The sequence below is a fragment of the Ranitomeya imitator genome, chromosome 5, assembly GCF_032444005.1.
Source record: "Ranitomeya imitator isolate aRanImi1 chromosome 5, aRanImi1.pri, whole genome shotgun sequence".
NCBI lineage: Eukaryota > Metazoa > Chordata > Amphibia > Anura > Dendrobatidae > Ranitomeya > Ranitomeya imitator.
Genome location: NC_091286.1, coordinates 52,603,732 through 52,625,874, shown reverse-complemented (window position 1 = coordinate 52,625,874; position 22,143 = coordinate 52,603,732). Strand labels below are relative to the sequence as shown.

General features: G+C 40.1%; 1 protein-coding gene across 17 annotated transcripts in view; it reads left to right on the top strand.

The window, feature by feature from the left end:
* NRXN1 (neurexin 1) overlaps nucleotides 1-22,143 on the top strand; it is a 1,975,072-nt gene that overhangs the window by 922,949 nt on the left and 1,029,980 nt on the right. For all 17 annotated transcript variants that reach the window (XM_069768660.1, XM_069768673.1, XM_069768667.1 and 14 more), the window contains one exon: nucleotides 4,787-5,225. In XM_069768660.1, coding sequence (XP_069624761.1) covers nucleotides 4,787-5,225 — 439 coding nt within the window. The remainder of the gene's footprint in view (nucleotides 1-4,786; nucleotides 5,226-22,143) is intronic.

The window sequence follows — 22,143 nt, the reverse complement described above, 5'->3', positions numbered from 1 at the left end:
CCAGAAAATGTTTTATTGTGTCACTACAGCTGATCATTGGGGTTTGAAGAAATGAAATCCACAGTGATCAAGTGATTGTAATTTTGCCTATGGGGTATAATAGTGATGAATAGTCTACGCCTTTTTATAAAGTACATAAACCAAGGATTTTGCTTTATAGTTTCTTCTATTTTTCAAGGTTACTGCCCATCACTGAGTTTATGTTCCCAGCTGGGCTGAACTTCGGTGTCAGTCCATCTCTACTATTAATCTTTGTTCAGACTTCTATTTGGACAATTACTTTGTGTGGTTCATTTTGGGAACAGATAATTGTAAACAAATGGTGTCCTTTATGAGTCTGATGCAAATGGAACTAGTATGACCCCATTGATTATTATGGGGTCTGTTTGGGTTTATTATATAGCTGGTTGTAGAATAGAAATTTTTTTCGCAAAATGCGAGACAATTGGGCCCATTATACTAATGTCACTCAAACTCTGATCTGAGTGTCATCTTACTGTGATGGGAGAAATGGAGCACACATGTGGAGAAGATGGAGAACATAATTTCTCCATCTTCTCCATTGTCTGTGTCCACGGATGTTGAACTGCACTCAGATGAGATCCAACTCTATGATTTGATTCTCGGATGCACTCGGTTGTTTTCTCATACCGAATCGGAATGAGAAAATAATCACAGGTCTGCATTGCCCCATAGTATATCATTGAGCCGAGTGCTATTCGATAAAACATCACATGGCACTCGGCCGTGTTATAAGCCAGTGTGAGCGTACCCTAAGATGAAGTGTCACTTTGTATAAATCTTTCAATATTAGAATAAGCTAGTTTTTTATGATGATGTTGATAATTTTCTATAAGTTAATACCAAGTGCTAGAAATGGATGCAGTGCTTTATGTCTGTGCATGGCGTGCAAAGCTAGACAACCCCAGCTGTACAGCATCCCTGGAAGTTACGCCATAATCCTACTATAAAGATGAATTATTCATTTTGTTATTGAAAGCTCCTGTGTGCTTTAAAATAAAACACTTTGTTACATAAAACAGCATGTCTGCTCCACCTCCTTATGATTTATGCATGGTACAGAATGGGACCTGGGGAATTACAGAAAATGAGTTAATCAACATGTTACTTTATATCCTCCGCAGTAAAACATACAAGTAACATCCCAGTTAAAGAGGTCCTTTTTTGTCACGTAAACGCCATCACCACCATAACAATGCTTGGCTGTGTACTGCTCAGGTTATTACTTACGAAATGACATATTTGTATCATTACATCACACAACATGTTTGGTGATCTGGTGTGTAGCTACAGAGTTTTGGGGTTTTTTTTCAGTATTTTCCATTGCATTGATTGATAATTGTTATTATTGAGTAATGCATAAGTATGAAGAGCAGAAATGAGCCGATCAGGTAAAATTCTTATTTTCCCAGGAAATTCAATTTGCCGATTATTTTTTGCTAATTGAATGTTCATTATTATGCTCTGGAGACTCTCCAAACCCAAGAGTATAAAACATAAGATGTAAAAAATAGCAAAAATCCTTATACTTGTAAACTTCACCCCTCACCTCTCCGCACCCTCCACTACTCACTGTCTTATCAAATCTTCTGATCACAGTAATGGGCTCTGAATCCCCGAGCCTCTTCTAGCAACTCTGAGACTTCCAGCTAATAAAAGCCCCAGCACCTTGCAAGTGCAAAACCATCTTGGGGCTAATCAGAGCCGGAAGTCCAGGCTTTTACACTGGCCATTCACAAGGCTTCTAAGCGTCACCCTACTCACCGTGTGTTTCGCTCTGCTCCATCCAGTACCTGACCAACGCTCTGAGTTGCTTTGTGCTGGTTGTGCGTTGTAGGGGAGCACGGCCGAACTCTGCAGGACTTTGTATCCATCCTGTCCTGCAGAGATCTGTTTCCCCAGCTTATCACCTGCTAGCAGGTGATATATCAGGCGACTCCACCCTCCAGTTCTTGCCCGAGCATTGGTTCCTAGCCTTCTAACACCTTGTTAACGCATTTCTCCATTTTATGTTTTCCCTTATCGACCTGACTTGTTCACCCGTCCCTGGCTGACCTCTCTGATCCTGAACTCAGCAAGGTGAAACCAATCTGTGCTGCTTGCCCTGACCTCAGATTGTCTGCCCACATCTTTGTCTTTCTCCTCCTGTACCTTGTACCTGTGGCTCTGCAACAACAGTCAGCTGTGGTAGTTCTAGGGACTGTCCTGGAGTGCTACCTGGTGTCTACTGGCATCCGAGTGAAGACCCAGTAGATGCTTAGTCACACTTCTCCAGGGTTAGCCTGGCCCATGGCACCTGTGGGCCACACCCACCAGTGTTACACAGGCCTAATGAAAAGCGGGCCTGGGATTCAGCACTCAAAGCAGCGATCAGAAGATGTATCAAGAATCGTGTCGGTAATTATAAAGAATAGAGAAGGTGAACAGTGAATGGAAGTATAAATGTTTTTATTTATTTTTTTATTTTTAACCCCTTTCTGCCAGCTGACAGAATAGTAAGTCAGCTGGCAGTATCCCCCGCTTTGAGGTAGCCTCCGGCGGTAAACCCACCTCAAAGCCGCTACATGTCAGCTGTTTTCAACAGCTGACATGTGCCCACAATGGGCGCGAGCAGAATCACAATCCCCCTTCGCCCATTAACTAGTTAAATGCCACTGTTAAACTCTGGCAGCGGCATTTAACAAGCACTGCCGGCCGTGCGGCCAGAAGTAAGCGCACCGCTGACCCCCGTCACATGATCGGGGGTCATCGGTGCGTTGCCATCACAACCAGAGGTCTCCTCGAGACCTCTATGGTTGTTGATGGCAGATTGCTATGAGCGCCACCTGTGGTCGGCGCTTATAGCAATGCAGGAATTTAGCTACATAGAGGTGATCTGTGCATCATCTCTATGTAGCAGAGGCGATCGAGTAGTGGATGCTTCTAGCTTCCCATGGAGGCTATTGAAGCATGCCAGAATTTAAAAACTGTGTTTAAAAATATAAAAAAAATAAAAAATATAGAAGTTCAAATCACTCTCCTTTCGCCCCAATCAAAATAAAACAATATAAAAAAATCAAACTTACACATATTTGGTATCGCCGCATTCAGAATTGCCCGATCTATCAATAAAAAAAATTAACCTGATCACTAAACAGCGTAGCGAGAGAAAATCAAAATGCCAAAATTAAGTTTTTTTGGTCGCCGCGACATTGCATTAAAATGCAATAACGGGCGATCAAAAGAATGTATCTGCAGACAAATTGTATAATTAAAAACGTCAGCTCCGCAGGCAAAAAATAAGCTCTCAGCCAACCCAAGATCATGAAAAATGGAGATGCTACGGGTATCGGAAAATTGCGCAATTTTTTTTAAGCAAACTTTGGAATTTTTCTTACCACTTATATAAAAGAGAACTTAGACATGTTTGGTGTCTATGAACTCGTAATTATCTGGAGAATCACAATGGCAGATCAGTTTTAGCATTTATTGAACCTAGCGAAAAAGCCAAACAAAAAACAAGTGTGGGATTTCCCTTTTTTTACAATTTCATCACACTTGGAATTTTTTCCCCATTTTCTGTCACATGACATGGTAAAACCAATGATGTCGTTCAAAATTACAACTCATCCTGCAAAAAATAAGCCCTCACATGGCCATATTGCCGGAAAAATAAAAAAGTTATGGCTCTGGAAAGAAGGGGAGCGAAAAATGAAAACAAAAAAAGCTCCAGGGTTAAGGGGTTAATGGCTTATTATGGTTCAGTAAAATGGTTGCCAGTTGTTGTCATTTTACTGAATCCAAAAGAAACCAATTACAAAAAATCCACATTTTGGCAAATGCAGTTTTTTTGTAAAATGCGAGCAAAATTGAATTTCACTCTACTGTATTTTCTCATCTCTAATAACGAGCTAACATAACTCTACTATAATTATAATTCATGGAGTTACTATGCTGGTTGAGTAGAAACTTTGTAAAATAAGTATTTGCGGTATACTCTGGGAGCGCTGGTGCCTTCCCCCTTACACCCAAAACATTCTGATAGCTTTATATGTTTTTCCTTCTAATAAATAGTTCTTAGAGTGTGTATATGTTTTGTTGAGAAATTAAAATACATTGATAGAGTGAGGGCTGAGTTATTTTACACGATGCACATTACTGCACGATATATTTGTGTCAGGTCTGGATTATAAAAGGGCAAAAACGACAAATGTCCTTGGACCCCCCACTGTCTCAAGCCTCTAACAACTTCCTCAAATTAATTATTTTTTTTGCACTTCATGGTGATGGTTCTTAAATATGCTGGGCTGTATAACACCTATTTATAATTGTTTGCTAACTTTTGAAGACTTTTTCTGTAACTTACTACTTTTTTAGCCTTAAGATATATTGTAGATGTAAAATTGTAATACCTCATCTATGTCCAGATAATTTGTCACTAAAATAAGCCCAAGTTTTCAATTCCAGTGTTTCCTAACTCAAGGACAACTAACAGATTATGTTTTCAGGATTTCCTTAGTATTCCCCAGATGATGGAATTTTCACATATGTAATACTAGGGAAATCCTGAAAACGTGATCTGTTGGTGGCTCTTGAGGACTGGAGTTGGGAACCTGTCCTACACAAAAGTTGATAATGAATTTGTACACACTGTAAAAAATAGACCACAAAATGTTTTTTTTGCCAACAGGTTTTGAGCTTTTTGTTTCCCATATTTGCAAGAAATCTAGTAGGCATTTCCTTATATATGTAGTAACCTACATTTTTATGTATTTGTCTATTCCAGGTTGTTTATAAAAATAATGATGTCCGGCTAGAATTGTCACGCCTTGCCAAGCAAGGTGATGCCAAAATGAAAGTTCATGGTGTAGTCGCCTTTAAATGTGAGAATGTTGCCACATTGGACCCCATCACTTTTGAGACTCCAGAATCATTCATCTCTTTACCAAAATGGAACGCGAAAAAGACTGGATCCATATCATTCGACTTCCGCACAACAGAGCCCAATGGACTCATATTGTTTAGTCACGGTAAACCTCGTCACCAAAAAGATGCAAAAAATCCCCAAATGATCAAGGTTGACTTTTTTGCTATAGAGATGCTTGACGGCCATCTGTATCTTCTTCTCGACATGGGATCAGGAACCATTAAAATAAAGGCAATACAGAAAAAAGTAAATGATGGAGAATGGTATCATGTGGATTTCCAACGGGATGGACGCACAGGTAAAAATATATTTGTGAAAAATTGTAATAAATAGAATGTCAAGTACTTTATTTTAGTTTAAAAAAATAAACATGGAATACTTTTTTCACTTTTTTAACATTGTTTTATGTCCGTTTATAATACAGTAAAAGGAAAAATATAATGACAAATCTCAAATAATAAAAGTGTTTAATAATTAACCATTAAAAAAGTTTGTTAATTTTAAATTTTCTAAAATGTCCTTAAAGTGAACCTGTCATAGGATTTTACTAAATAGACTACAGACACTGTCAGGTTGGTGCTGTTATACTGATTAAAATGTTACCTGGGGTGAAGAAATCCATCTTGTGGTTCTTGTGTAATCAGTGTTAGAAGTTTTCAGGTAATGAGATGTCCGTGCTCTGGGGCGGTACTATAGGCAGTCTGTCTTTCTTTGTCTCTACGATCAGGAACATGTTTGTTCTTTGGGCTGACCCGTGAACAGGTCTTTCTTTGGTTTCTCTAGCTTAGAGCAGGAAGATAAGACTCTACCTACAGTCCCGCCCCAGAGAACAGACATATTATTAACTGAAAACTTCTAGCACTGATTACACAAGAACCACAAGATGGATTTCTTCACCCCAGGTCCCTGCTATCTTTTGACAGCATGGAAACTGCTGCTCTCTGTCTGGCGGGGATGATTTCACCGCTGATCAGAAGCGGTGCTTGCCGCGCTGTCGTGCACATGACAGCGTGGCAAACACTGGATTTTCGGGCCCCCCATTCAAGTGAATGGGGTCCGAGTTCGGGTTCAGGTCTGGGTATTGTTCTGGTACCCGGGCCCGAACATTTTGTAACTGTTCGCCCATCTCTAGATGCAGCCTTTGTTTGTAAATAGTGAACCACAAGTGTGTTGTGTCAAGTACTGTTCACATAGGAGTGTGGAGGGCCAACTTATGCACAGGCACCCACCGGTAGATTCCCCTGTAGGCCAGTCCGAGCTTAACACAGTATCATTGTGATATTATTTTTCTTCTCTTGGATTCCGTATAAAGTCATAAAGAGGTACAGCATAGATTTTTAACATTCCACATTACAGACTATGATACAACCATGTGTAATTTGCATTATGTTAAAAAATGTTCAATTTTAGCCTCAAATTTTTTTCTACAGAGTTAAAAATACATCTCTTATTTATTTGGAGTTAACTATTCTAACCTCCAAAATGCAGTTAAGGATATATTAAAATATATGTAATAATAGGAAGAAACTGTTATATTGATGCAAGTATTGTCTCTACAATAGAATGGGTTGTTAATTTTAAGGAAAAAAATGTAATTCTGCTTTTTCAGTAATGAAAATGTAAAAGTATGAAAAACTAATTTTCACTTGCTAGTAAATGTCGAAAGTATCGAAAAACGGCTTATTGAAAAATATAGTTACCCATTACCGGCTAAGATAAGCTCCTATATACCTATTGTCACATGTATTGGGGGTTATTATGTCATGTATGATAATGAGTACTTGTATAATCTGGTTTTTAATAAAAGGTAATACGCATATATAATCATTAGCTAGAATATCAAATATGAGAAAGCTTGACCTTAATATTATAGATGCATTTTGCATTCTTCTTATGTAGAAAGTTACTAGACATAATTAAATAGAAAGTAGGTCACAGTCACTGAGTTTCATATCTCCAAGTGGATTCTTCTTTATCCTGTGGGAAGAGATAAACTTGAGGAGACAGATGACTCCATTTACAGATATACAAAGCAATACTATCCTGGTCTCGGAGGGTTGTTATTTATCATGTCCTCTTAACAGTTAAAGGTGAGTTATAGCCAGCCTATTGAAAGAGTGTAATGAATCACCGTTCTGTCCATTTGTCAGGAAATGAGATTTCTGCAGATTTGAATACAGCGAAAATACAAAATAAAAATTGCCTGAAATTGCACAACACGCTCCAGGGATTTCATACTGACAAAACCATCCTTTATTGAGGAAACCCTTAACCTGCGCGGTGTAATACTAACACTCTCAACTGGTGTGGCTTCATTTGTGCTGCCGTAAATGTCTGCTTTATTCTGTATATGCATGGGGCAAATAAGTAAATGAAAACATAAAATAATGCAAAACAATTAAAATAAGAAAAAATCGTTAAAACAGAAATTAAAATAATAATAATAATAATAATAATAACAGAAATTAATATAGTTAAAAATATGTAAAAATAAATATACCATTGTGTCCTTGCTTTCCTTTTCTCTTGTCTTGACAGATTTAGCAATCTTAGGGTAAGTTCACTCTAGGCGTTTTTTGGCAGGAAAGAAACTGGAGAAAAAAATGTGTTATCCTTGGTTTTCTTGCATTTTTTGCTGTGTTTTGTATGTTTTTTGCAGCGGTTTTGGCATGCCAGATTTGTCTCTTGTGCATGCTGATAAAGTTTGGTGTTGAAAAAAAAATTCCTATTCTATAGAATTAGGTTTTGGCACGAACAAAATGCAGCAAAACTGATACTGGTGTTTTTTCACCACCAATTCAAGTCAAGGGGTGAAAAACACTGAAAGAAGTGACACGCTCATTTATCAAAAAAAACATGCAAAGCGCAAAATACCGATGACAAAAAAACCCAATGTGTGAGCATGAGATTTCTGAAATATCATAGGCTTTGCTGGTACTGTAAAATGCAGCTGAAAATTTGTATTAAAAAATGCATTAAAAAAAGCTGAAAACACGCCTAGTGTGAACTTAGCCTTAAAATGAACTTGCTCAATTTACTTAGCAAGGCCGCCTGTTTACAGTATTGTCACTATACAAATTGCCTTTGTAAAAACATATAAATGTAAAAAGTTTCTCCAGCACCTCAATATAATAAAATAAATATAATAATAAAATACCTTCTTTATTGAAATTGATTACAACATAGAACACTGGTTTGTGTCGGATTTCTAACGCGTTTCAAACCAGGGATTCAAGCTTCAGGAGGCTAATTTGCATATTCCAGGTGCCTTCTGGGAGAAGCGAAGTCTCCCTAAGCTAGAAGATCGTTGGGTACAGCCGGGACCAGCTGCTTCGAAAGCATCACCAAACCAGGGATTCAAGCTTCAGGAGGCTAATTTGCATATTCCAGGTGCCTTCTGGGAGAAGCGAAGTCTCCCTAAGCTAGAAGATCGTTGGGTACAGCCGGGACCAGCTGCTTCGAAAGCATCACCAAACCGCGCGCCTTAAGGCGCGCAAATTTTTGCCTGTAGGACATTATTGCAAGAGAGCTTGGCTGAGTAGATTACACAAGAAGGAAAACACACAGCAATTCAGCAGGATCTAGGAGCAACATGGCAGATGTGACAACCTACATGGTGAGCTGCAGCATGTGCTACATGTTCACAGATCGACCAGAAGAAGAATCCAATTTCACCTGTCAGAAGTGTAGACTAGTGGCCCTTTTAGAAGAAAAGGTGCGGGGTCTGGAAGAAAGAATAGCAACTTTGAAACTCATCAAAGAGAATGAAGACTTTCTAGACAGAACAGAAGCATCTCTACTGGTCACAGAAGGTGCAAAAAGTGTCAGAGAACCTCCAAAAGCAGATGAGTGGAAGCATGTGACCAAAAGAAGCAAGAAGACCATGGAGAAATCACCAACCACACAACTGAAGAACCGATATCAAATCTTTGTAGAGGATGAAGATGGCACACCTAAGAATGAAGCAATACCAGCAAGCAAAAAAGAAAAGGGCACACAGCAACAAGTGACAGCAAAAAGTACAGCCAAGAAGCAACGAAGAGTGGTGGTGGTGGGAGACTCACTACTGAGAGGCACCGAAGCAGCCATCTGCAGACCGGACATAACTGCAAGAGAAGTATGCTGCCTTCCAGGTGCGATGATCAAGGATGTGACCGATAGGATACCAAAGCTCTTCAGCTCCAAGGACGTCCACCCATTTCTTCTGATACATGTTGGCACCAATGACACGGCAAGGAAGGACCTACCGACAATCTGCAAAGACTTTGAAGAGTTGGGGAAGAAAGTAAAGGAACTGGATGCACAGGTAGTTTTTTCTTCTATCCTTCCAGTAGACGGGCATGGCACCAGGAGATGGAACAGGATCCTTGATGCAAACAACTGGCTAAGACGATGGTGCAGACAACAAGGATTTGGATTCCTGGACCACGGTGTGAATTACTGGTATGATGGACTCCTCGCCAGAGACGGACTACACCTCAACAAACCCGGGAAACACACATTCGCCAGAAGACTCGCTACACTCATCAGGAGGGCGTTAAACTAGAAGAAGAGGGGACGGGAAGAAAAACATTAGACTCGAACAAAGACGACCCAGGAAAACATACTCAGAAGGGAGGTAAGAACATTTCTAAAACAATCCACAGTGAGGAGATTGGAACAAAACAAAATCCTCTAAACTGCATGCTCGCAAACGCCAGAAGCCTGACAAACAAGATGGAAGAACTAGAAGCAGAAATATCTACAGGTAACTTTGACATAGTGGGAATAACCGAGACATGGTTAGATGAAAGCTATGACTGGGCAGTTAACTTACAGGGTTACAGTCTGTTTAGAAAGGATCGTAAAAATCGGAGAGGAGGAGGGGTTTGTCTCTATGTAAAGTCTTGTCTAAAGTCCACTTTAAGGGAGGATATTAGCGAAGGGAATGAGGATGTCGAGTCCATATGGGTTGAAATTCATGGAGGGAAAAATGGTAACAAAATTCTCATTGGGGTCTGTTACAAACCCCCAAATATAACAGAAAGCATGGAAAGTCTACTTCTAAAGCAGATAGATGAAGCTGCAACCCATAATGAGGTCCTGGTTATGGGGGACTTTAACTACCCGGATATTAACTGGGAAACAGAAACCTGTGAAACCCATAAAGGCAACAGGTTTCTGCTAATAACCAAGAAAAATTATCTTTCACAATTGGTGCAGAATCCAACCAGAGGAGCAGCACTTTTAGACCTAATACTATCTAATAGACCTGACAGAATAACAAATCTGCAGGTGGTTGGGCATTTAGGAAATAGCGACCACAATATTGTGCAGTTTCATCTGTCTTTCACTAGGGGGACTTGTCAGGGAGTCACAAAAACATTGAACTTTAGGAAGGCAAAGTTTGAACAGCTTAGAGATGCCCTTAATCTGGTAGACTGGGACAATATCCTCAGAAATGAGAATACAGATAATAAATGGGAAATGTTTAAGAACATCCTAAATAGGCAGTGTAAGCGGTTTATACCTTGTGGGAATAAAAGGACTAGAAATAGGAAAAACCCAATGTGGCTAAACAAAGAAGTAAGACAGGCAATTAACAGTAAAAAGAAAGCATTTGCACTACTAAAGCAGGATGGCACCATTGAAGCTCTAAAAAACTATAGGGAGAAAAATACTTTATCTAAAAAACTAATTAAAGCTGCCAAAAAGGAAACAGAGAAGCACATTGCTAAGGAGAGTAAAACTAATCCCAAACTGTTCTTCAACTATATCAATAGTAAAAGAATAAAAACTGAAAATGTAGGCCCCTTAAAAAATAGTGAGGAAAGAATGGTTGTAGATGACGAGGAAAAAGCTAACATATTAAACACCTTCTTCTCCACGGTATTCACGGTGGAAAATGAAATGCTAGGTGAAATCCCAAGAAACAATGAAAACCCTATATTAAGGGTCACCAATCTAACCCAAGAAGAGGTGAGAAACCGGCTAAATAAGATTAAAATAGATAAATCTCCGGGTCCGGATGGCATACACCCACGAGTACTAAGAGAACTAAGTAATGTAATAGATAAACCATTATTTCTTATTTTTAGTGATTCTATAGCGACAGGGTCTGTTCCGCAGGACTGGCGCATAGCAAATGTGGTGCCAATATTCAAAAAGGGCTCTAAAAGTGAACCTGGAAATTATAGGCCAGTAAGTCTAACCTCTATTGTTGGTAAAATATTTGAAGGGTTTCTGAGGGATGTTATTCTGGATTATCTCAATGAGAATAACTGTTTAACTCCATATCAGCATGGGTTTATGAGAAATCGCTCCTGTCAAACCAATCTAATCAGTTTTTATGAAGAGGTAAGCTATAGACTGGACCACGGTGAGTCATTGGACGTGGTATATCTCGATTTTTCCAAAGCGTTTGATACCGTGCCGCACAAGAGGTTGCTACACAAAATGAGAATGCTTGGTCTGGGGGAAAATGTGTGTAAATGGGTTAGTAACTGGCTTAGTGATAGAAAGCAGAGGGTGGTTATAAATGGTATAGTCTCTAACTGGGTCGCTGTGACCAGTGGGGTACCGCAGGGGTCAGTATTGGGACCTGTTCTCTTCAACATATTCATTAATGATCTGGTAGAAGGTTTACACAGTAAAATATCGATATTTGCAGATGATACAAAACTATGTAAAGCAGTTAATACAAGAGAAGATAGTATTCTGCTACAGATGGATCTGGATAAGTTGGAAACTTGGGCTGAAAGGTGGCAGATGAGGTTTAACAATGATAAATGTAAGGTTATACACATGGGAAGAGGGAATCAATATCACCATTACACACTGAACGGGAAACCACTGGGTAAATCTGACAGGGAGAAGGACTTGGGGATCCTAGTTAATGATAAACTTACCTGGAGCAGCCAGTGCCAGGCAGCAGCTGCCAAGGCAAACAGGATCATGGGGTGCATTAAAAGAGGTCTGGATACACATGATGAGAGCATTATACTGCCTCTGTACAAATCCCTAGTTAGACCGCACATGGAGTACTGTGTCCAGTTTTGGGCACCGGTGCTCAGGAAGGATATAATGGAACTAGAGAGAGTACAAAGGAGGGCAACAAAATTAATAAAGGGGATGGGAGAACTACAATACCCAGATAGATTAGCGAAATTAGGATTATTTAGTCTAGAAAAAAGACGACTGAGGGGCGATCTAATAACCATGTATAAGTATATAAGGGGACAATACAAATATCTCGCTGAGGATCTGTTTATACCAAGGAAGGTGACGGGCACAAGGGGGCATTCTTTGCGTCTGGAGGAGAGAAGGTTTTTCCACCAACATAGAAGAGGATTCTTTACTGTTAGGGCAGTGAGAATCTGGAATTGCTTGCCTGAGGAGGTGGTGATGGCGAACTCAGTCGAGGGGTTCAAGAGAGGCCTGGATGTCTTCCTGGAGCAGAACAATATTGTATCATACAATTATTAGGTTCTGTAGAAGGACGTAGATCTGGGTATTTATTATGATGGAATATAGGCTGAACTGGATGGACAAATGTCTTTTTTCGGCTTTACTAACTATGTTACTATGTTACTATGTAATTGTCTTACTCATAGGAAATGCGCCAGAAAATAACATTCTATGACTGAGAGCAATGGATGCTTGAAATACATAAGAAAACTGAGAATGATCAGTGTGATAAGTTTTAATCGATTGCAATCAAGAGTTTCCCATGCATTTCAAGCATAACATCATTCTATGATTAAGAGTAGTGTAGGCTTGAAGTGCGTCAGAAAATTGAGATGGATCAGTGTGCTATGTTTTAACAAATTTAAGATTATCTTACGCGTTTTGAGCATAACATTTGATGACTAAGAGCAGTGTATGCTTGAAATGCGTAAGACAACCGACATGTATCAGTGTGCTGTGTACAGCTCTGGCAAAAATTAAGAGACCACTGTAAAATGTTCAGTTTGTCTGATTTTTCATTTTATAGGTATATTTTGGAGTAAAATGTAAATTGTTTTTTTATTCTATAAACTTCTGACAACATGTCTCCGAATTTCCAAGCAATACATTTTGTATTTTTTTTTCTGACAAAGAAAAATGGTCAAAATAAAAAATAAAACTGTGCTTTCAGACCTCAAATAATGCAAACAAAAAAACAAGTTCATAATCATTTAGAAACAACAATACTAATGTTTTAACTCAGGAAGAGTTCAGAAATCAATATTTTGTGGAATAGCCATGATTTTTAATCACAGCTTTCATGCGTCTTGGCATGCTTTCCACCAGTCTTTCACACTGCTCCTGGCGCAAAAACGTAAGCAGTTCTTCTTTGTTTGATGGCTTGTGACTATCCCTCATCCTCCTGATTACATTCCAGAGGTTTTCAGTGGGGTTCAGGTCTGGAGATTGGGCTGCCTATGACAAGGATTTCATGTGGTGGTCTCTTAATTTTTGCCAGAGCTGTATTAATAGATTGCTATAAATATTTTTTGACGCATTTCGAGCATAATGTTATTCTATGACTAAGAACAGTGCATGCTTGAAACATGTAAAAAAAAACCCTACATGGATCAGTGTGCTTTGATTTAATCAATGTCAGTAAAGATTTTCCTACGCGGTTTGAGCATAACGTTATTCTATGACAAAGAGCAGCACATTTTGAAACGTGTAAGACAACTGACATGGATCACTATGCTACGTTTTAATCGATTTCAATAAAACAGCATTTTTTACGCGTTTCGAGCATACCTCTATCCTATGACTAACAGCAGGGTATGCTTGAAACGCATAAGAAAACTGACAGATCAATGTGCTATGTTTTAATTGAGTGTGATAAAGAGTTTATTACGCGTTTCGAGCATTACTTTACTCTATGACTAAGAGCAGTGTACTCTTGAAATGCGTAAGAAAACCGACATTGACCACTGTGCTTTGTTTTATTTGATTGCAATAAATATTTTTATGCGTTTCGAGCATAACATTACTCTATGACTAAGAGCAGTATAGGCTTGAAACACGTAAGAAAATCAACACTGATCGGTGTGCTATGTTTTAATTGACTGCAATAAAGATTTTCTTATGCGTTTCGAGCATACACTGCGCTTAGAACAACATTCCACATCTAAGAGCAGTGTGTGCTCAAAACGCGTAACAAATCCCACATGGACCAGTGTACTATTTTTAATCAATTTCTATATGAAGTAGTTTTATTATATAGAGGTGCTGAAGCAGTTTCCATAGTACACAAACTGCAAAAATTCCATAATACACAAATAAATGTTTAGATACTATAATTATCACATTATTTAGGCTTAGACTGCAATTTAGTCGAGCATAATCCAGTCCTGGAAAATGGTTGTGTCTATTAGAATGTCCCACAAAGACTCAATAAGGCGCAAAATTGGTAATAATGATAGACATGCTACAATAGAAATCTGTGATGAAACTTCAACCGTATTGTAATGGTTGTGCGTTATCTGCATTGATTTTGAAAACCCGTAGTGTGACTTGAATCTTGTTAAAATCACACTGTGCAATAAGGTTTCCATGACCCGCTTACATCAGGGTATGATAAGAACAGACTACTTTGTGTCCGAGACCTCAAAGTAGAGAAGTGTCTGTCACTCTAAGGAAAACTTTATATACTTTGCAATGTGCACTGGATACTTTTACATGAAAATTTAGATACTATGCTAGGTATGAATGTTGAGAAGCTGAAAAATCAAACTTTATTTTCTAAACTGAATCATGAAAGGTGGAGTAATCTTTGGATCCTTTGTTTTCATTTCAGGGTTAGATTGATCACTTATGTATTAGGGCAGTGCCGGAGGGGTAATGGCCAGAATGGACCCAATGCCAAATTCAGGGGGGGGGGGGGGGCAACATATTTTAAGTTCATGGTGGTCTCATAACTATGTCCTTCCACCTGACATCATAGGAAAGAAGGATCGAGCAGTTGGAATTAAAATGCCCCATCTTTTTTTTTTTAAAGGAGATTCTGCCAGAGGAGTCTGGCAGCAACTTTATCCTCTCTTCCCTTAAAAAAACCTTACAGGGAATGTCACCTGGTTTTTACTACCTCATCTGAGAGTAGTATAATGTAGGGAAAGAGGTCCTGATTCCAGAGATGTATCACTGGCTGGTTTCACACTTGCGTTTTAAAACGCATGCGTTTAAAAAAAAAAAAACGCATGGTGAAAAAACGCATGTAAACGCGTGCAAACGCCGCGGTTTTTTGACGCATGCGTTTTTGCATGTCGTGAAAAAAACGCGACGTTTTAACGTGTTTGCATGCGTTTTTTCATGCGTTTGCGTTTTTTTAAACGCATGCAGATAAATGTATGACAGCTGCCAATCATCAAAATAAAGTAAAAAATCCACTATAAACAGAAAGAGCTAGGGTTAGGGTTAGGGGTAGGGTTAGGGGTAGGGATCCTAACCCTAACCCTAACCCTAAAAGGATCCTAACCTTAACCCTAACCCTACCCCTAACCCTAACCCTAACCCTAAAGGGATCCTAACCCTAACCCGACCCCTTACCCTAACCCTAACCCCTAACCCTACCCCTACTCCTACCCCTAACCCTAACCCTAAAGGGATCCTAACCCTACCCCTAACCGTAACCCTAACCCTACTGTTATGACCTGGTGGTCAGGACAATAATGGACCTGATGGTTAAGAGCACACGGAATGACCTGATAGTTACTGATAATAAAGGACGAGCTCTGGGACGTGGGAACTCTGCTGACCGCAATCCCTAATCATATCAAACACACTAGAAATAGCCGTGGATTGCGCCTAACGCTCCCTATGCAACTCGGCACAGCCTAATGAACTAGCTAGCCCTGAAGATAGAAAAATAAAGCCTACCTTGCCTCAGAGAAATTCCCCAAAGGAAAAGGCAGCCCCCCACATATAATGACTGTGAGTAAAGATGAAAATACAAACACAGAGATGAAATAGATTTAGCAAAGTGAGGCCCGACTTACTGAACAGACTGAGGATAGGAAAGGTAGCTTTGCAGTCAGCACAAAAACCTACAAAAAGACCATGCAGAGGGCGCAAAAAGACCCTCCGCACCGACTCACGGTGCGGAGGCGCTCCCTCTGCGTCCCAGAGCTTCCAGCAAGCAAGACAATAAAAATAGCAAGCTGGACAGAAAAATAGCAACCAAAGAAAATACAAGCAGGAACTTAGCTTCTGCTGGGAAGACAGGTCACAAGAACGATCCAGGAGTGAACAAGACCAATACTGGAACATTGACAGGTGGCATGGAGCAAAGAACTAAGTGGAGTTAAATAGAGCAGCAGCTAACGAATTAACCTCGTCACCTGTGGAAGGAAACTCAGAAACACCCACCAGAGGAAGTCCATGGACAGAACCAGCCGAAGTACCATTCATGACCACAGGAGGGAGCCCGACAACAGAATTCACAACACCCTACCCCTAACCCTACCCCTAGCCCTAACCCTACCCTTAAAGGGATTAGGGTTAGGGTTAGGGGTAGGGGTAGGGGTAGGGTTAGGGGTAGGGTTAGGGGTAGGGTTAGGGGTAGGGTTAGGGGTAGGATCCCTTTATCAATTTTATGGTGTGGGGTGGTTTATCAGTGTGTTTTTTTTTTTTTTTAAACGCATGTGTTTTTAACGCATGCAAACGCATGTGGTTAAAAACACATGTGTTTACATAGACAGCAATGCATTTTTTGGCCGCAAAAAAACGCATGCTTTTTTGCGGCAAAAAAAAAGCCGCTAAAAATACTACATGTTGCATTTCTGCAACACAACGCATGCAGAAAAAAAACGCATGCATTGCAAAAACGCGTCAAAATGCATACAAAAAAACGCATGCGTTTTTAATGTTAAATGTAGGGGGGAAAAAAACGCATGCTTTTTTTTGCGTTTTTTACCGCAAAAATGCAAAAAAAAAACGCAAATGTGAAACCACCCTTAGTTTACACAGGACTAAATCTGTCAGAAGGATTTATGACTCACTACAGAATCTGAGGAATCTGCTCCAGAGATGTTGAGGGCACCAGGCCTCTGATCTTAAGGTACCGTCACACTTAGCGACGCTGCAGCGATACCGACAACGATCCGGATCGCTGCAGCGTTGCTGTTTGGTCGCTGGAGAGCTGTCACACAGACAGCTCTCCAGCGACCAACGATCCCGAGGTCCCCGGTAACCAGGGTAAACATCGGGTAACTAAGCGCAGGGCCGCGCTTAGTAACCCGATGTTTACCCTGGTTACCAGCGTAAAAAAACAAACAGTACATACTTACATTCAGCTGTCTGTCCCTTGCCGTCTGGTTCCTGCACTGACTGCTGGCCGTAAAGTGAAAGCACAGCACAGCGGTGAGTCACACAGTGGTGACTCACCACTGTGGCTGTGCTCTGCTTTCATTTTACGGCCAGCAGTCAGTGCAGGAACCAGACGGCAAAGGACAGACAGCTGAATGTAAGTATGTACTGTTTGTTTTTTTACGCTGGTAACCAGGGTAAACATCGGGTTACTAAGCGCGGCCCTGCGCTTAGTTACCCGATGTTTACCCTGGTTACCAGTGAAGACATCGCTGAATCGGTGTCACACACGCCGATTCAGCGATGTCTACGGGGAGTCCAGCGACGAAATAAAGTTCTGGACTTTCTTCCCCGACCAGCGATCTCCCAGCAGGGGCCTGATCGCTGCTGCCTGTCACACTGGACGATATCGCTAGCGAGGACGCTGCAACGTCACGGATCGCTAGCGATATCGTCTAGTGTGACAGTACCTTTACTTGGATATTGGGACTATAAAACTTTCACACCACTAATCTAATCCAATTAAGGATTCAGTCTCTGAGCTCAGTTTGTTTGTTCATTCAAAGGTTCATTTATTATACCATGCCCCTCATTTATTTTTATTTTTTTTTGCTGTTTGTGTATATATTTGTGTTTCTTCAGTAACTTTGCCTGCGGAAGGGACCTAAGAATCCCGAAAGCTTGCTTTGTAACATAATTTATATTATTTTTTTAGCCATTAAAATCTATGATAACTACAAGATTATCTTGTTTTTCACACTGAGAGCATTATTTTTTCAACTGGCTAACACGGAACCAAACCCCTTTTTTTCTTTTAGTTTACTGGTTGCAGCAGTTGTGACCCAATCAGAGTTTTAGATGTAGCATCTACAAAGCCATCCACAACCTGTCCCCTCCCTATATCTCTGAACTAATCTCCCAATATCTTCCCTCGCGTAATCTTCGATTCTCCCAAGACCGCCTACTCTCTTCCACACTTATTCGTTCCTCACACAACTGCCTCCAAGATTTCTCCCGAATATCCCCCATCCTCTGGAATTCCACACCTCAACACGTCCGACTATCCACCACCCTCGGATCCTTCAGATGGAACCAGAAAACCCATCTCTTCAGGAAAGCCTACAGCCTGCAATAACCATTCTGCTGCCTTACCACCATCCGAGCTGCTGTGTCACCACCACCCAAGTTGCTGTGTCACCAACCGCCACAGCTGCCGCGTCACCAACCGCCAGAGCTGTCGCCTCACCACTGCCAGAGCTGCTGCCTCACCACAACCAGAGCTGCCGCCTCACCACCACCAGAGCTTCCACACCCCCGACCTTCTGTCTCCTCCCTAATATCCCGTAGAATGTAAGTCCGCAAGGACAGGGTCCTCTCCCCTCTGCACCAGTCTGTCTTTGTAAATTTGTTTACTGTAAACAATATCTATAACCCTGTATGTAACCCCTTTTCTCATGTACAGCACCATGGAAGTAATGGTGCTATATAAATAATAATAATAATAGCATGTAGCAGAGCAGAGAAAGCTGTGCCTTCCCACACCACACCTTTCTATGTATATTGTCCATTGAAAGTGAGCTGCTTATCAGAAGAGTGGGTGTGGTCGGACCAGGGCTCATGTGAGCTATAGTCTATGCAGTGACATTCCCCTGGTGATAAAACCTTCTTTGTATAGAAACAACAGCATATACCCTAATAAGTGACACATCCCAGAAGTCTGTATCTTAGCCTCTACTTCATGCTGTCCTTAGATTGCATAGCATAATCCTGCTGACAGATTCACTTTAATGCTCTCGAAAGAGAGAGCTGTTGAACAAAGAAATGTTCATCCAATAGCTATCTCGTGTATAACCAGCTTTAGTCCCTTAGAGCTTAAATTCTCAATCTATGATACACGTAGCCCTGAGATACAGATCATATATAGGAGGGGGTACTTGCACTATTTTTACGCCGTGATTCTTTTGTGCAGAGAATGATCATCATCGCCTTGACCCCTTTTACATGGGCTAAAATCAGTTCTCAGGGAAGAAAAAATGTTTTCTCCACAATAATAGGTTAGGGAATGGGAGCACTTTTACAAAGTTTATTTGAATGATGGTACTTGGCTAAGATATATTTAGAAATGTAGTTTTAGAGCATTCATTGAAATTGTAGTGCATGGCCTCCTTCTTAATACATTTATTAACCTAAATCAAATTTCTCATCGTGATCTTAATGAGGATATTTCACCTGTCAAAGTTCTCATGATGACCCGCACACACAATGTAATAGTGGCTGCAGAGCAGAATAAAACTTTTTTGTTTGCTCTAATTTCACTCCTCCATTGTGGAGATAGTAGCAATCAAAGTATTTGGCACCTAATGAGTTTCCTTTTTTAAGGCCATGTGGGTGTTATTAGGTTTAATGAAGGAGTGTACTTCTTCTCCTTGTATGAGTTGTCCAATCATAAACAGGCAACAACACAGCATCAATGTAACACACATCCACTATAGTTTAGGTTTCTCAGTGTGTGAGATGTAATGGCAATGACACAGCTCCAATCTAATCTAGCTCCTGGTTTAACCTTCTGAACGATTAGAAAGCACAGATGACTAACACCGTTCAGATAGGTTTCATGTGGGGGAAGAGGCAGCATAGCTTAGTTTATTTGGGTCACATTACAAACCCTTCAGCTCCGTCAACTCTACTGTACTGCCCCTCCCCTAACAGTGCCTGTGTGGAGATGAGTTCCAGACAGGCAGTGTGAGGGAATGGGCAGTACAGTAGAGTTGACAGTGCTATGGGAGGAGGAGAATAGATGGAAGGGTTTATAATGTGACACAGCTAAACTCAGATGCACTGATCTCCCCCCACCCCCACAGTGACCTTATCTGAATGGTTTGTGTCATCTATACTCTAATTTCCCACCACATTCTAATCATGCAGGAGGTTAGACCAGGAGATCAGAGCTGTATCCTTACATCTCACACACTGAGAAGCCTATGCTATGGTGGGAGCATGTTCTTTTTCTACTGTGTTGCTGTTTGCATATGACTGTGCAACTCATACAGTCAAAGAGAAGAAGGGCATGACCCCAGTGAAAACTCTGATAAACCCACTTGGACTTAGCAAAAGTTAACTCATTAGGTGCAAAATACTTTAAAAATATCTCCACAACAGAGAGGTGAAATTTTAAAAAAAACGTATTCCACTCTGTAGCTGCTATTAGATTCTGTGTCCAAGTCAACGTGAAAATTTGGTGAAAGGTCTTCTTTAAGACTACATCTATACATAGAGTTGACCTGCAGTACACATTGTTAAATCCACATGTCAATTTCTGATTCAGGTTTTAACCACTAACGGTAATCTTTTAAATCTGAAATTTGCCACGGACGATGGAAGTATTCTGCGCTGCTGGAGAAATGACAAGCCATGACGGAATATGGAATGTTTATTTATTGTCAACGCATTTCAGTCACTTTGACTCCTTGTTTAGGACAACCACAAATTTGTGGTTGTCCTGAAGGAAGGAGATGGAATGACTCTGAAACAGCTTATCATTTCTCCGGCAGTGCTGGATACTTCCATCGTCTGTGGCAAATTTCATATACAATTTTATGGAAGCTGCAGCAGCTGGAATCTGTGCATTTTTAGTCATTGTGTCTTACTCAACCCTAAAAGTTGAGCAAACTTATCTATTGATCCAGCTTGCCTACTTGGATAAGACCTATTTCGCTTTTGCATTCTTATCAATTTTTTAAGTCTAATATTTTAAAATGTGGAGCAAAATTCAGATGTTCCATTACAAAATCCACAGATGAATCGTTTCCCATTTGGACGTTCCTTAATGATCCTCAGTTCTAAATCACAATAATTTATTATTTACAAGCCTATAATTTATATCTTAAATCTAAAAAGTTAATGGGAAACTTATTCTCTACTGTTAGCAAAATATTCTTCATGCAAAGGAAGTTAATAACATTCTAATTAACTGAAAAAAAGAAACTCTTGAGCTCTTCGTCTTTTTGATTTCAGAGAGTATTCTGTAAATCTCAGGAATGTCACAGCAAAATAACGTTAATTAAGAAATACAATTTTAGTTAATTTTCTTGGCTGGATGGTTCCTACAATTCTGAAAAGTAAAGCATTAGGATGTGGTCACTGTGTATCTCCCTTATTTCAACCAGGATTAAAGAAAACAAAATTGCTGAAATAATGAATCATTGAAGAGGCTCATTAAAACATACCTGTGGGAGTTATTTTGGCTGGATCTGCTATACAGTACTGCCAGCTAGGCAGGAACAGAGAATGGCGGTAATATAACAGATGCAGTGCTCATTGTCCGCTGTGCCTCTATGACACATTAAAGTTGAGCTTCTGTGAGACGGCAGGACTATTACAAGCATGTGAGGCATATTTAAGAGGAATCCCTTAAGGGTGTTTAATAGGAATTGAGCCATCATTAACATGATATTGAAACAACATACGTCTAGAATATTTAGCTAGGTAATGTAGAATTTCAACAAAATGCTAACTCCTAAAAAAGAGAATAGTCCTATGTACGAAGAATTGTTAATTGAGGGGGTCTATGGCAAATAAAGGTTTAAAAAAAAAACATTTCTGTTTCTCAAAGTTGATTTAGACATTTATGACATTTTGCATGTTTTCCTAACTAATGAGATTCCTAACAACTTTTGGAATAGTAAAAATATTGCATACACCACTAGTGCATTTATATGATTTGGCCCGCTAATGAGTTCCGGTTGACTCTATGCAAGTCAGTCGTTGCTTGCAAAGGTCGACAAATACTGTTGTGAACAAAACATCCATTAAAGGGAACCTTTAAAAAAAACGCTCTTAATCTGCAGATATGGGGTTAATACGCAGGTTAGTAATGTTCTGAAAATGCCTGGTGCCAGCACTTAGAGCGCTGCTGCCAGGAGGAAATTAACTTT